Source organism: Pongo abelii, chromosome 3 (assembly GCF_028885655.2).
Source record: "Pongo abelii isolate AG06213 chromosome 3, NHGRI_mPonAbe1-v2.0_pri, whole genome shotgun sequence".
NCBI classification, from domain to species: domain Eukaryota; kingdom Metazoa; phylum Chordata; class Mammalia; order Primates; family Hominidae; genus Pongo; species Pongo abelii.
Genome location: NC_071988.2, coordinates 124,702,548 through 124,716,180, shown reverse-complemented (window position 1 = coordinate 124,716,180; position 13,633 = coordinate 124,702,548). Strand labels below are relative to the sequence as shown.

The following is a 13,633-nucleotide window of genomic DNA, read 5'->3' as shown; positions in this document are numbered from 1 at the left end:
TAAGGGAGAGAAGTTTAGATGGAGTTCTTGGATTTGGGCTTAGTCAGGTTTGTGGATAGTGGTACCATTAACTGAGATTCAAAAATAAAAAAGAAAGAGAAACAAGGTAGATGAGGCAGGAGATTGTTTAATTTGAGATGTTTGGGGGCTGAAATACCTATGATGGAACATCCAAGAAGAGAAACCAAGTAGACATTTAGATTTGAGTTTGAGGTTTGGCAGGAGAAAAATAAGGACTAACATTTAAGACTGATCAGCATATAGGTGATAGATAATACATTTGTAAGATCATCCAGAAAGCATAATGAAGAATAAGAGCCTTGGGATAAAAACAGAACTCTGGAAAAGATAAATGTCTAAGATGCAGTAGCAGAAAAGGGAGCAACACATGGGTTCAAGGTTGGAAAAGTCAAAGATACAAGAGAGAACCTAGCAAAAGTACTGCTACCCAAATCAGTGGAGACTATGTCAAAGATGAAGTTATGAGTGGCAAATACTTCAGAGAGTCAGAATATGGACTGAAGATATTCTCTCAATGTGGTGATAATAGAACTCATTAGTGATCATTGTCAGAACAGTTTCAACTGGGTAGTTAAGGAAGAGACCAGATTATAAGAGGTCAAGGAATGGTGGAAGTTGAGGAATAAGTTAGCTGGTATCTGCCCTACCTCAGTAGATTGCCCTTCATGCCCTGGTAATTCTTCCACAAATCCTGGTAATCAGACATCTAGAATTATTCATGAAGTCCATGAGACATTTGGCATTGAAATTATTGTCTCTTGAAGCCAAATATCTAAATATGCTTGACAAGGGAGTCTTTTTTTTTTTTGAGACGGAGTCTTGCTCTGTTGCCCAGGCTGGAGTGCAGTGGTGCGATCTTGGCTCACTGCAAGCTCTGCCTCCCAGATTCACGCCATTCTCCTGCCTCAGCCTCCCAAGTAGCTGGGACTTCAGGCACCTGCCACCACGCCCAGCTAATTTTTTGTACTTTTAGTAGAGACGGGTTTTCACTGTGTTAGCCAGGATGGTCTCGAACTTCTGACCTTGTTATCCGCCCATGTCAGCCTCCCAAAGTGCTGGGATTACAGGCATGAGCCACCATGTCCGGCCGACAAGGAAGTCTTGAGGCATGTAACATCATCTTTTTGGTTACCCAATCAGAGTTTGCAGGAGAAGATGTTGAAAATGAGTCTTATGAGTTTAACTGGGAAACCCGGGTGATTGGTAATGTAATTAGCCAAAAGCTGGGCAATAGAAAAAGGAGGACTTGTAGAGAAAGGGATCGTGTTACGTTTTAAACATGTTGAATTTGAAGTACTTGTAAGACATCCAAGAAGTATATCTAGTAAGAAGTCAGAAATAAGGAAGTATAGGTCTGGGAGTTAGTTATTCTCCTAAGACACTAAGAGGAAAAAACTGGGGATAGAGAGAAGCTCTTTCCCTTTTCCTCACTTGTGAGAGGATATAGGTAAATAAGAGATGTCATCCTACCTCATAGTCTCAAAGATGAAAACTTTCTCTACATGTGACAAAATTTTCATTTTCCAATTTGTTTAATTTTTTTCTGCAAGTATGTGTTAAGCTATGTTACAAAAATAAAAGAAGAACAACATGAATCCATCAATAAATTTGAAATGGATTTTATTGATGAAGTGGAAAAGCAAAAGGAATTGCTAATTAAAATACAGCACCTTCAACAAGATTGTGATGTACCATCCAGAGAATTAAGGGATCTCAAATTGAACCAGAATATGGATCTACATATTGAGGTATAATTTATTTTAAATGGATTTAATTAGATTTTAAGCCTTTTTATCAAGTAGAAAGGTACTTTTTCATGTGCTTAGAGCTATTTTCATTTACCAGAAATTAAAAATAGGTTGCAGAGTGATACCTGGCCAGACATAAAGACTGGCAAATAATGAACTAGCCTCCCTTCAGACCTCCATAGATACAGGAAAACTTCTTATGTCTATGCTGGGAGTCAGAAACCTCTTTATTACAACAACTCCACATGGAATGTGTTACTTGCATTCATCTATGTGAAGCTGGCATCCAATTCCCAACATGTATGTAAGGTCTGCTATATGTACTAAAAAGCTACATTTAGAAGCACTTCATGAAGCCAGCCCCAGTGGCATGCCTATAATTCCAGCTACTTAAGAGGCTCAGGCAGGAGGATCACTTGACTCCAAGGGTTCAAGACCAGCCTGGGCAACATAGTGAGACCATCTCAAAAAATAAAAATTAAGATGCACTTCAGGTATTGTAGCCATTAGTCACAAATTTGTCATTTTGACAAGCTTTAATTCTAATAGGTACAATCTGTTACATCATGTATACTGCCAAAATTATATTATGCAAATAACTAGAATAAAGTTTTAACTTACAATTATATTTCTTAGTTTACTTTAAAATATTAAGAAATGATATTAAAAGGAAGAAAAGCAAGAGTCCACTAGGTATTGCCCTCTTTTTATGGTGTGTGTGTATATATATATATATATATATATATATATATATATATATGATATTTGGATCAAAACTTTCCTAATGTTTAAACAATTTGACGCTTGTTTTTCACACAGGAAATTCTCAAAGATTTCTCAGAAAGTGAGTTCCCTAGCATAAAGACTGAATTTCAACAAATACTAACTAATAGGAAAGAAATGACACAGTTTTTGGAAGAGTGGTTAAATACTCGTTTTGATATAGAAAAGCTTAAAAATGGCATCCAGAAAGAAAATGATAGGATTTGTCAAGTGAATAACTTTTTTAATAACAGAATAATTGTAAGTATTACTTTTTGCTGTACTACTTTTTTGTTGCTGTTTGCTTTAATTGTCCTACCTCATTCTTAAAAGGGCAACTTATGTATATTTTCTTTATTTGTATATGCTTTAAAAAAATTGATTTGATAAAACGTGTTCTTCCTCTAATGTATTATTCTTCTTTATCAATTCATACTAATCAAGGTAATGAAATCTTGTTGTATAATATTTAGTTTCCACTTGTGAAATCTTGAATCCTCTTACTATTCTCCTCTTTTTCTTCTCCTTCTCACTGCTTCTGTAAGAACTGAGCCTTTTCCACAAGTAGCCTTAGAGATCGTAGGACATGAGTCTGTTTCAAGGCTATGGGCGGCAACTGTGGTAAAGTCATAGACAAGCCTGGCCAGCTACTTTAGATGGGCTTCATGTGCTTTAATAAACTTTTTTTTTAAGAGCAGTTTTAGGTTCACAGCAAATTGAGCAGAAAGTACAGAGAGTTCTCTTATACCCCATCTCCACAAACACAATCTCCCCTATCAACAGCCCACATCAGAGTGGCACATTTGGCACAATCAGTGAACCTACATTGATACATCATTATCACCCAAGAGAGTCTGTAGCTTACATTAGGGTTCACACTTGGCATAGTACATTCTATAAGTTACAAACGTAAAATGACACGTATCCATCATTACAGTATCATACAGGGTAATTTTACTATCCTGCCATAAAAATTCCCTGGGTTCCACCTGTATTCATCACTTCACCTTCCTAAACCATGGCAACTGCTAATCTTTTTACTGTCTCCATAGTAGCACCTTTTCCAGAATGTCATATGTTGGAATCATGCAGTTTATAGCCTTTTCAGGTTGACAACTTTCACTTAATAATATTTATTTACGTTTTCTCCATGTCTTTTCATGGCTTCATAGCTTATTTCTTTTTATTTTTTTATCTTTTTTTTTATTATTATTATACTTTAAGTTTTAGGGTACATGTGCACAATGTGCAGGTTAGTTACATATGTATACATGTGCCATGCTGGTGTGCTGCACCCATTAACTCATCATTTAGCATTAGGTATATCTCCTAATGCTATCCCTCCCCCCTCCCCCAACCCCACAACAGTCCCCAGAGTGTGATGTTCCCCTTCCTGTGTCCATGTGTTCTCATTGTTCAATTCCCACCTATGAGTGAGAACGTGCGGTGTTTGATTTTTTGTCCTTCCGATAGTTTACTGAGAATGATGATTTCCAGTTTCATCCATGTCCCTAAAAAGGACATGAACTCATCATTTTTTATGGCTGCATAGTATTCCAGGGTGTATATGTGCCACATTTTCTTAATCCAGTCTATCATTGTTGGACATTTGGATTGGTTCCAAGTCTTTGCTATTGTGAATAATGCCGCAATAAACATACATGTGCATGTGTCCTTATAGCAGCATGTTTATAGTCCTTTGGGTATATACCCAGTAATGGGATGGCTGGGTCAAATGGTATTTCTAGTTCTAGATCCCTGAGGAATCGCCACACTGACTTCCACAATGGTTGAACTAGTTTACAGTCCCACCAACAGTGTAAAAATCTTCCTATTTCTCCACATCCTCTCCAGCACCTGTTGTTTCCTGACTTTTTCATGATCGCCATTCTAACTGGTGTGAGATGGTATCTCATTGTGGTTTTGATTTGCATTTCTCTGATGGCCAGTGATGGTGAGCATTTTTTCATGTGTTTTTTGGCTGCATGAATGTCTTCTTTTGAGAAGTGTCTGTTCATGTCCTTTGCCCACTTTTTGATGGGGTTATTTGTTTTTTTCTTGTAAATTTGTTTGAGTTCATTGTAGATTCTGGATATTAGCCCTTTGTCAGATGAGTAGGTTGCGAAAATTTGCTCCCATTTTGTAGGTTGCCTGTTCACTCTGATGGTAGTTTCTTTTGCTGTGCAGAAGCTCTTGAATTTAATTAGATCACATTTGTCAATTTTGGCTTTTGTTGCCATTGCTTTTGGTGTTTTAGACATGAAGTCCTTGCCCATGCTGTGTCCTGAATGGTAATGCCTAGGTTTTCTTCTAGGGATTTTATGGTTTTAGGTCTAATGTTTAAGTCTTTAATCCATCTTGAATTAATTTTTGTATAAGGTGTAAGGAAGGGATCCAGTTTCAGCTTTCTACATATGGCTAGCCAGTTTTCCCAGCACCATTTATTAAATAGGGAATCCTTTCCACATTTCTTGTTTTTCTCAGGTTTCTCAAAGATCAGATAGTTGTAGATATGTGGTGTTATTTCTGAGGGCTCTGTTCTGTTCCATTGATCTATATCTCTGTTTTGGTACCAGTACCATGCTGTTTTGGTTACTGTAGCCTTGTAGTATAGTTTGAAGTCAGGTAGCATGATGCCTCCAGCTTTGTTCTTTTGGCTTAGGATTGACTTGGCGATGTGGGCTCTTTTTTGGTTCCGTATGAACTTTAAAGTACTTTTTTCCAATTCTGTGAAGAAAGTCATTGGTAGCTTGATGAGGATGGCATTGAATCTATAAATTACCTTGGGCAGTATGGCCATTTTCACAATATTGATTCTTCCTACCCATGAGCATGGAATGTTCTTCCATTTGTTTGTATCCTCTTTTATTTCACTGAGCAGTGGTTTGTAGGTCTCCTTGAAGCGGTCCTTCACATCCCTTGTAAGTTGGATTCCTAGGTATTTTATTCTCTTTGAAGCAATTGTGAATGGGAGTTCACTCATGATTTGGCTCTCTGTTTCTCTGTTGTTGGTGTATAAGAATGCTTGTGATTTTTGTACATTGATTTTGTATCCTGAGACTTTGCTGAAGTTGCTTATCAGCTTAAGGATATTTTGGGCTGAGACAATGGGGTTTTCTAGATATACTATCATGTCATCTGCAAACAGGGACAATTTGACTTCCTCTTTTCCTAATTCAATACCCTTTATTTCCTTCTCCTGCCTGATTGCCCTGGCCAGAACTTCCAACACTATGTTGAATAGAAGCGGTGAGAGAGGGCATCACTGTCTTGTGCCAGTTTTCAAAGGGAAGGCTTCCAGTTTTTGCCCATTCAGTGTGATATTGGCTGTGGGTTTGTCATAGATAGCTCTTATTGAGATACCTCCCATCAATACCTAATTTATTGAGAGTTTTTAGCATGAAGTGTTGTTGAATTTTGTCAAAGGCCTTTTCTGCATCTGTTGAGATAATCACGTGGTTTTTGTCCTTGTTTCTGTTTATATGCTGGATTACATTTATTGATTTGCGTATATTGAACCAGCCTTGCATCCCAGGGATGAAGTCCACTTGATCTTGGTGGATAAGCTTTTTGATGTGCTGCTGGATTCGATTTGCCAGTATTTTATTGAGGATTTTTGCATAAATGTTCATCAGGGATATTGGTCTAAAATTCTCTTTTTTGGTTGTGTCTGCCCGGCTTTGGTATCAGGATGATGCTGTCCTCATAAAATGAGTTAGGGAGGATTCTCTCTTTTTCTGTTGATTGGAATTGTTTCAGAAGGAATAGTACCAGTTCCTCCTTGTACCTCTGGTAGAATTCGGCTGTGAATCCATCTGGTCCTGGACTCTTTTTGGTTGGTAAGCTATTGATTATTGCCACAATTTCAGCTCCTGTTATTGGTCTATTCAGAGATTCAACTTCTTCCTGGTTTAGTCTTGGGAGGGTGTCGAGGAATTTATCCATTTCTTCTAGATTTTCTAGGTTATTTGCGTAGAGGTGTTGGTAGTATTCTCTGATGGTAGTTTGTATTTCTGTGGGATCAGTGGTGATATCCCCTTTATCATTTTTTATTGCGTCTATTTGATTCTTCTCTCTTTTCTTCTTTATTAGTCTTGCTAGTGGTGTATCAATTTTGTTGATCCTGTCAAAAAACCAGCTCCTGGATTCATTAATTTTTTGAAAGGTTTTTTGTGTCTCTATTTCCTTCAGTTCTGCTCTGATTTTAGTTATTTCTTGCCTTCTGCTAGCTTTTGAATGTGTTTGCTCTTGCTTTTCTAGTTCTTTTAATTGTGATGTTAGGGTGTCAATTTCAGGTCTTTCCTGCTTTCTCTTGTGGGCATTTAGTGCTATAAATTTCCCTCTACACACTTCTTTGAATGTGTCCCAGAGATTCTGGTATGTTGTGTCTTTGTTCTCGTTGGTTTCAAAGAACATCTTTATTTCTGCCTTCATTTCGTTATGTACCCAGTAGTCATTCAGGAGTAGGTTGTTCAGTTTCCATGTAGTTGAGCGGTTTTGAGTGAGTTTCTCAATCCTGAGATGTAGTTTGATTGCACTGTGGTCTGAGAGACAGTTTGTTATAATTTCTGTCCTTTTACATTTGCTGAGGAGAGCTTTACTTCCAACTATGTGGTCAATTTTGGAATAGGTGTGGTGTGGTGCTGAAAAAAATGTATATTCTGTTGATTTGGGTTGGAGAGTTCTGTAGATGTCTCTTAGGTCCGCTTGGTGCAGAGCTGAGTTCAATTCCTGGGTATCCTTGTTAACTTTCTGTCTCATTGATCTGTCTGATGTTGACAGTGGGGTGTTAAAAGTCTCCCATTATTATTGTGTGGGAGTCTAAGTCTCTTTGTAGGTCTCTCAGGACTTGCTTTATGAATCTGGGTGCTCCTGTATTGGGTGCATATATATTTAGGATAGTTAGCTCTTCTTGTTGAACTGATCCCTTTACCATTATGTAATGGCCTTCTTTGTCTCTTTTGATCTTTGTTGGTTTAAAGTCTGTTTTATCAGAGACTAGGATTGCAACCCCTGCCCTTTTTTGTTTTCCATTTGCTTGGTAGATCTTCCTCCATCCTTTTATTTTGGCCTATGTGTGTCTCTGCACTTGAGATGGGTTTCCTGAATACAGCACACTGATGGGTCTTGACTCGTTATCCAGTTTGCCAGCCTGTGTCTTTTAATTGGAGCATTTAGTCCATTTACATTTAAAGTTAATATTGTTATGTGTGAATTTGATCCTGTCATTATGATGTTAGCTGGTTATTTTGCTCGTTAATTGATGCAGTTTCTTCCTAGTCTCGATGGTCTTTACTTTTTGGCATGATTTTGCAGCAGCTGGTACCATTTGTTGCTTTCCATGTTTAGGGCTTCCTTCAGGAACTCTTTTAGGGCAGGCCTGGTGGTGACAAAATCTCTCAGCATTTGCTTGTCTGTAAAGTATTTTATTTCTCCTTCACTTATGACGCTTAGTTTGGCTGGATATGAAATTCTGGGTTGAAAATTCTTTTCTTTAAGAATGTTGAATATTGGCCCCCACTCTCTTCTGGCTTGTAGAGTTTCTGCCGAGAGATCCGCTGTTAGTCTGATGGGCTTCCCTTTGTGGGTAACCCGACCTTTCTCTCTGGCTGCCCTTAACATTTTTTCCTTCATTTCAACTTTGGTGAATCTGACAATTATGTGTCTTGGAGTTGCTCTTCTCGAGGAGTATCTTTGTGGTGTTCTCTGTATTGCCTGAATCTGAATGTTGGCCTGCCTTGCTAGATTGGGGAAGTTCTCCTGGATAATATCCTGCACAGTGTTTTCCAACTTGGTTCCATTCTCCCCGTCACTTTCAGGTACATCAGTCACACCAATCAGGCATAGATTTGGTCTTTTCACATAGTCCCATATTTCTTGGAGGCTTTGTTCGTTTCTTTTTATTCTTTTTTCGCTAAGCTTCCCTTCTCACTTCATTTCATTCATTTCATCTTCCATCACTGATAACCTTTCTTCCAGTTCATCGTACCGGCTCCTGAGGCTTCTGCATTCTTCACGTAGTTCTCGAGCCTTGGCTTTCAGCTCCATCAGCTCCTTTAAGCACTTCTCTGTATTGGTTATTCTAGTTATACATTTGTCTAAATTTTTTTCAAAGTTTTCAACTTCTTTGCCTTTGGTTTGAATTTCTTCCTGTAGCTCAGAGTAGTTTGATCATCTGAAGCCTTCTTCTTCTTACTCGTCCAAGTCATTCTCCATCCAGCTTTGTTCCATTGCTGGTGAGGAACTGCGTTCCTTTGGAGGAGGAGAGGCGCTCTGCTTTTTAGAGTTTCCAGTTTTTCTGCTCTGTTTTTTCCCCATCTTTGTGGTTTTATCTTCTTTTGGTCTTTGATGATGGTGATGTACAGATGGGTTTTTGGTGTGGATGTCCTTTCTGTTTGTTAGTTCTCATTCTAACAGACGGGACCCTCAGCTGCAGGTCTGTTGGAGTTTGCTAGAGGTCCACTCCAGACCCTGTTTGCCTGGGTAACAGCAGTGGTGGCTGCAGAACAGCGGATTTTCGTGAACCGCGAATGCTGCTGTCTGATCGTTCCTCTGGAAGTTTTGTCTCAGAGGAGTACCCAGCTGTGTGAGGTGTCAGTCTGCCCCTACTGGGGGGGTGCCTCCCAGTTAGGCTGCTCGGGGGTCAGGGTTCAGGGACCCACTTGAGGAGGCAGTCTGCCCGTTCTCAGATCTCCAGCTGCGTGCTGGGAGAACCACTGCTCTCTTCAAAGCTGTCAGACAGGGACATTTAAGTCTGCAGAGGTTACTGCTGTCTTTTTGTTTGTCTGTGCCCTGCCCCCAGAGGAGGAGCCTACAGAGGCCGGCAGGCCTTGTTGAGCTGTGGTGGGCTCCACCCAGTTTGAGCTTCCTGGCTGCTTTGTTTACCTAAGCAAGCCTGGGCAATGGCAGGTACCCCTCCTCCAGCCTCGCTGCCGCCTTGCAGTTTGATCTCAGACTGCTGTGCTCGCAATCAGCGAGACTCCGTGGGCGTAGGATCCTCCGAGCCAGGTGCGGGATATAATCTCCTGGTGTGCCGTTTTTTAAGCCCGTCGGAAAAGCGCAGTATTCGGGTGGGAGTGACCCGATTTTCCAGGTGCCGTCTGACACCCCTTTCTTTGACTAGGAAAGGGAACTCCCTGACCCCTTGCACTTCCCGAGTGAGGCAATGCCTCACTCTGGTTCAGCTCATGCCCAGTGCGCTGCACCCACGGTCCTGCGCCCACTGTCTGGCACTCCCTAGTGAGATGAACCCGGTACCTCAGATGGAAATGCAGAAATCACCCGTCTTCTGCGTCGCTTATGCTGGGAGCTCGCTTATTTCTTTTTAATGCTGAATAATATTCCATTGTGTGTTTGCACCTGTTTATCTATCACCTACCAAAGGATATTTTGGTGGCTTGTATGTTTTGGCAATTATGAATTCAGCTGCTATAAACATACATATGTATCTTTTTGTGTGGACATACATTTTCAACTCTCTTGAGTAACTATCAAGGAATGCAATTTCTGGATCATACAGTAAAAGTTTGTTTAGTTTTGTAAGAAACTGCCAGGCAGTCTTCCAAAGGGGCGGTACCATTTTGCACTCCCACCAGCAATGAATAAAATTCCTGTTGCTCCACATTCTCATCAGCATTTGGTGTTGTCAGTTTAGGATTTTGACCATTCTAGTAAGTGTAGTAAGTGTAGTATTTGACCATTCTAGTAGTATCTCATTCAGTTTGCAATTCTCTAATAACATATGATGTTGAACATTTTTTATAGTTATTTGTCATCTGTGTATCTTTTCTGGTGAAGTGTCTGTTCAGGTCTGTTGCCCTTATTTTAGTCAGGTTATTTGTTTTCTCATTGTTAAGGTTTAAGAATTGTTTGTGTACTTTGAATATTGGTCTTTTATCAGATGTGTCTTGGAAATATATTCTACCAATCTGTGGCTTGTCTTCTCACTCCCTTGGCATTGTATTTCAGAGTGCAGATTTTTAATGTTAAAAAAAAGTCTAGCTTATCAATTATTTCTTTCATAGATTATACCTTTGAGTTTGTATCTAAAATATCATCAAACCCAAGATCGCCTAGATTTTCTCCTATGCTGTCTTCCATAGTTTTTGTTTTACATTTTAACCAATGATCCATCTTGAGTTAATTTTTCTGAAGTTCTTAAGGTCTTTTTTTATTTATTTATTTTTTGCTTGTAGAAGTCCAGGTTCAGCACCATTATATTGTCTTTGCTCCTTTGTCAGTGATCATTTAACTACGTGGGATCTATTTCTGAGCTCTCTATTCTATTCTGTTGACCTATTTGTTCTTTCATTTATAGCAAATCTGGAAACTGCTGATTTTTATAGTAAATCTGGAAGTCAAGTAACGTCAGTTCTCTGATGTCGTTCTTCAACATTGTGTTGGTTATTGTGGGTCCTTTGCCTCTCCATATAAACTTTGGAATTAGTTTGTCCCTATTCACATAATAACTTCCTATGGTTTTGTTGGAATTCCTTCTAATTTATAGATGGAAAGAACTGACATCTTGACAATATCGTGTCTTTTTATCCATGAATATGGAATATTTCTCCATTTATTTGATTCTTTTATTTTTTTATCAGAGTTTGGTAGTTTTTCTCATGTAGATCTTGTATATATTTGTTAGATTTGCCTATGTATTTTATTTTGGGGGGTGCTAGTATAAATGGTAATGTATTTTTAATTTCAAATTACACTTGTAAATTGCTGGTATACAGGAAAGCTATTAACTTTTGTATATTGACTTTTTATCCTGCAACTTTGCTATAGTTGCTTATTTAGTTCCAGGAGTATTTTTGTTGATGCCTTCAGATTTTCTATGTAGATGATCGTGTCATGTGTAGACAAAGAGAGTTTTGTTTTATTTCTTCTTTACAAATTTGTGTACCTTGTATTTTCTTTACTTGTCTTATGGTGTTAATTTGGACTTCCAGTACAGTGTTGAAAACCAGAGGTGAGAGAGGACATCCTTGCCTTGTTTCTGATCACAGCAGGAAGAATTCTAGTTTCTTGTGATTAACTATGATGTTAGCTGTAGTTTTTTGTAGATATTCTTTATCAAGTTGTAGAGGTTCATCTCTATTGCTGAGAGTTTTAAATTATGAATGGGTATTGGATTTTGACAAATATTTTTTCTGCATCTATTGATATGATCATGTGATTTTTCTTCTTTAGCCTGTGTGATGGAATACATTAATTGATTTTTGAATGTTAAACCAGCTTTGCATACCTGGGATAAGTCCCATTTGGTCATGTATAATCATTTTTACACATGGTTTGATTTGACTTCCTAATATTTTGTTGAGATTTTCACATCTTTTTTTACATCTTTGTTTGTTTTTTATTTTATTTTATTTTATTTTTTGAGATGGAGTCTCACTCTGTCTCCCAGGCTGGAGTGCAATGGCGCGATCTCGGCTCACTGCAACATCTGCCTCCCAGGTTCAAGCACTTCTCCCGCCTCAGCCTCCTGAGTAGCTGGGATTACACGCACGCACCAGCACGCCTGGCTAATTTTTGTATTTTTAGTAGAGACGGGTTTCACCATGTTCGTCAGGCTGGTCTCGAACTCCTGACCTCGTGATCCACCCACCTCGGCCTCCCAAAGTGCTGGGATTACAGACATGAACCACCGTACCCAGCTTTTACATCTCTTTTTATGAGAGATACTAGTCTGTAGTTTTCTTGTATAATGTCATCATCTGGTTTTAGTATTAGAATAATGCTGACATCATAGAATGAGTTTCTGTTTCTATCTTCTAGAAGAGATTGTAGATTGTAGAGAATGGGTATAGTTTTTTCCTTAAATTTCTTAAATATTTGGTAGAATTCACCATTGAACTCATCTGGACCTGGTGCTTTCTGTTTTGGAAAGTTTTTAATTACTGACTCCATTTCTTTGATAGGTATAGGCCTAATCGAACTGCCTTTCTTGTGTATTGGTAGATTGTGTCTTTCAAAGAATTGGTCCATTTCATTTAAATTATCAAATTTGTGGGTTGTTCATAATTGTAAGTTGTAATAATTGAGTTGTTCTGAATATTTTTTAATGTCCATGGGCTCTGTAGTGATGTCCTGTCATCCATTTCTGATATTAGTAATGTGTTTTCTTTTTCTTTTTCTTATTTTGCCTAGCTAGAGGTTTATTAACTTTATTGATCTTTTCAAAGAACCAGTTTTTAGGATATTTATTTTCTCTATTGATTTTCTGTTTCAATTTCATTGATTTCTACTTTTATTATTTCTTCTGCTTACTTTGGATTTAATTTGCTGTTCACTTTTAGTTTCCTAAGGTTAAAGTCTCATTTATTGATTTTTAGGTCTTTCCTCTTTTCTAATACTGGTATTCAATGCTATAAGTTTTCCTCTAAGCACTGCTTTTACTGCATCCCACAGATACTGGTAAATCATATTTTCATCTTCATTGAGTTCAAAATACATTTTAATTTCTCTTTATTTCTCCTGTCACCCGTATGTTGTTTAGAAGTGTATTTTTTAAATCTCTAATTATCTGGGGATTTTTCAGCTGGTTTTGATTTCTAGTTTAATTCCATTGTGGTCTGAGAGTAGACATGGTATGATTGGTCCAGAATGTGGTCTGTCTTCGCAAATATTCAATGTAAGTTTGAGAAGAATATATAATATGCTGTTGTTGGATGAAGTAGTCAATAGATGTTAATTGCATCCAGTTGATAGATGGTGCTGTTAAATTCAACCATGTCCTTCCTGATTTTTCTGCCTGGTGGATCTGTTCACTTCTGATAGAGAGGCGTTGAAGTCTCCAACTATAATAAATTGATCTATTTCTCCTTGTAGTTTTACCAGTTTTTGCCTCAAGTATTTTAATGCGTTTTTGTTAGGTGCATGCAAAATAAAAATTGTTATGTCTTCTTGGGGTATTGATGTCTTTATCACTATGTAATGTCCCTTTATCCCTGATAGTTTTCCTTGCTCTGAACTCTGCTATGTGTGAAATTAATATCACTACTTCATCTCTTTTGACTAGTTTTAACATGGTGTATCTTTCTCCATCCCTTTACTTTCTAATCTATGTGTCCTTATATTGAAGATGGGTTTCTTGTAGA

At 38.2% G+C, this 13,633-nt stretch overlaps 1 protein-coding gene across 16 annotated transcripts in view; it reads left to right on the top strand.

The window, feature by feature from the left end:
• CENPE (centromere protein E) overlaps positions 1 to 13,633 on the top strand; it is a 243,248-nt gene that overhangs the window by 208,053 nt on the left and 21,562 nt on the right. For all 16 annotated transcript variants that reach the window (XM_063723551.1, XM_063723554.1, XM_063723555.1 and 13 more), the window contains 2 exons: positions 1,572 to 1,769; positions 2,589 to 2,792. In XM_063723551.1, coding sequence (XP_063579621.1) covers positions 1,572 to 1,769; positions 2,589 to 2,792 — 402 coding nt within the window. The remainder of the gene's footprint in view (positions 1 to 1,571; positions 1,770 to 2,588; positions 2,793 to 13,633) is intronic.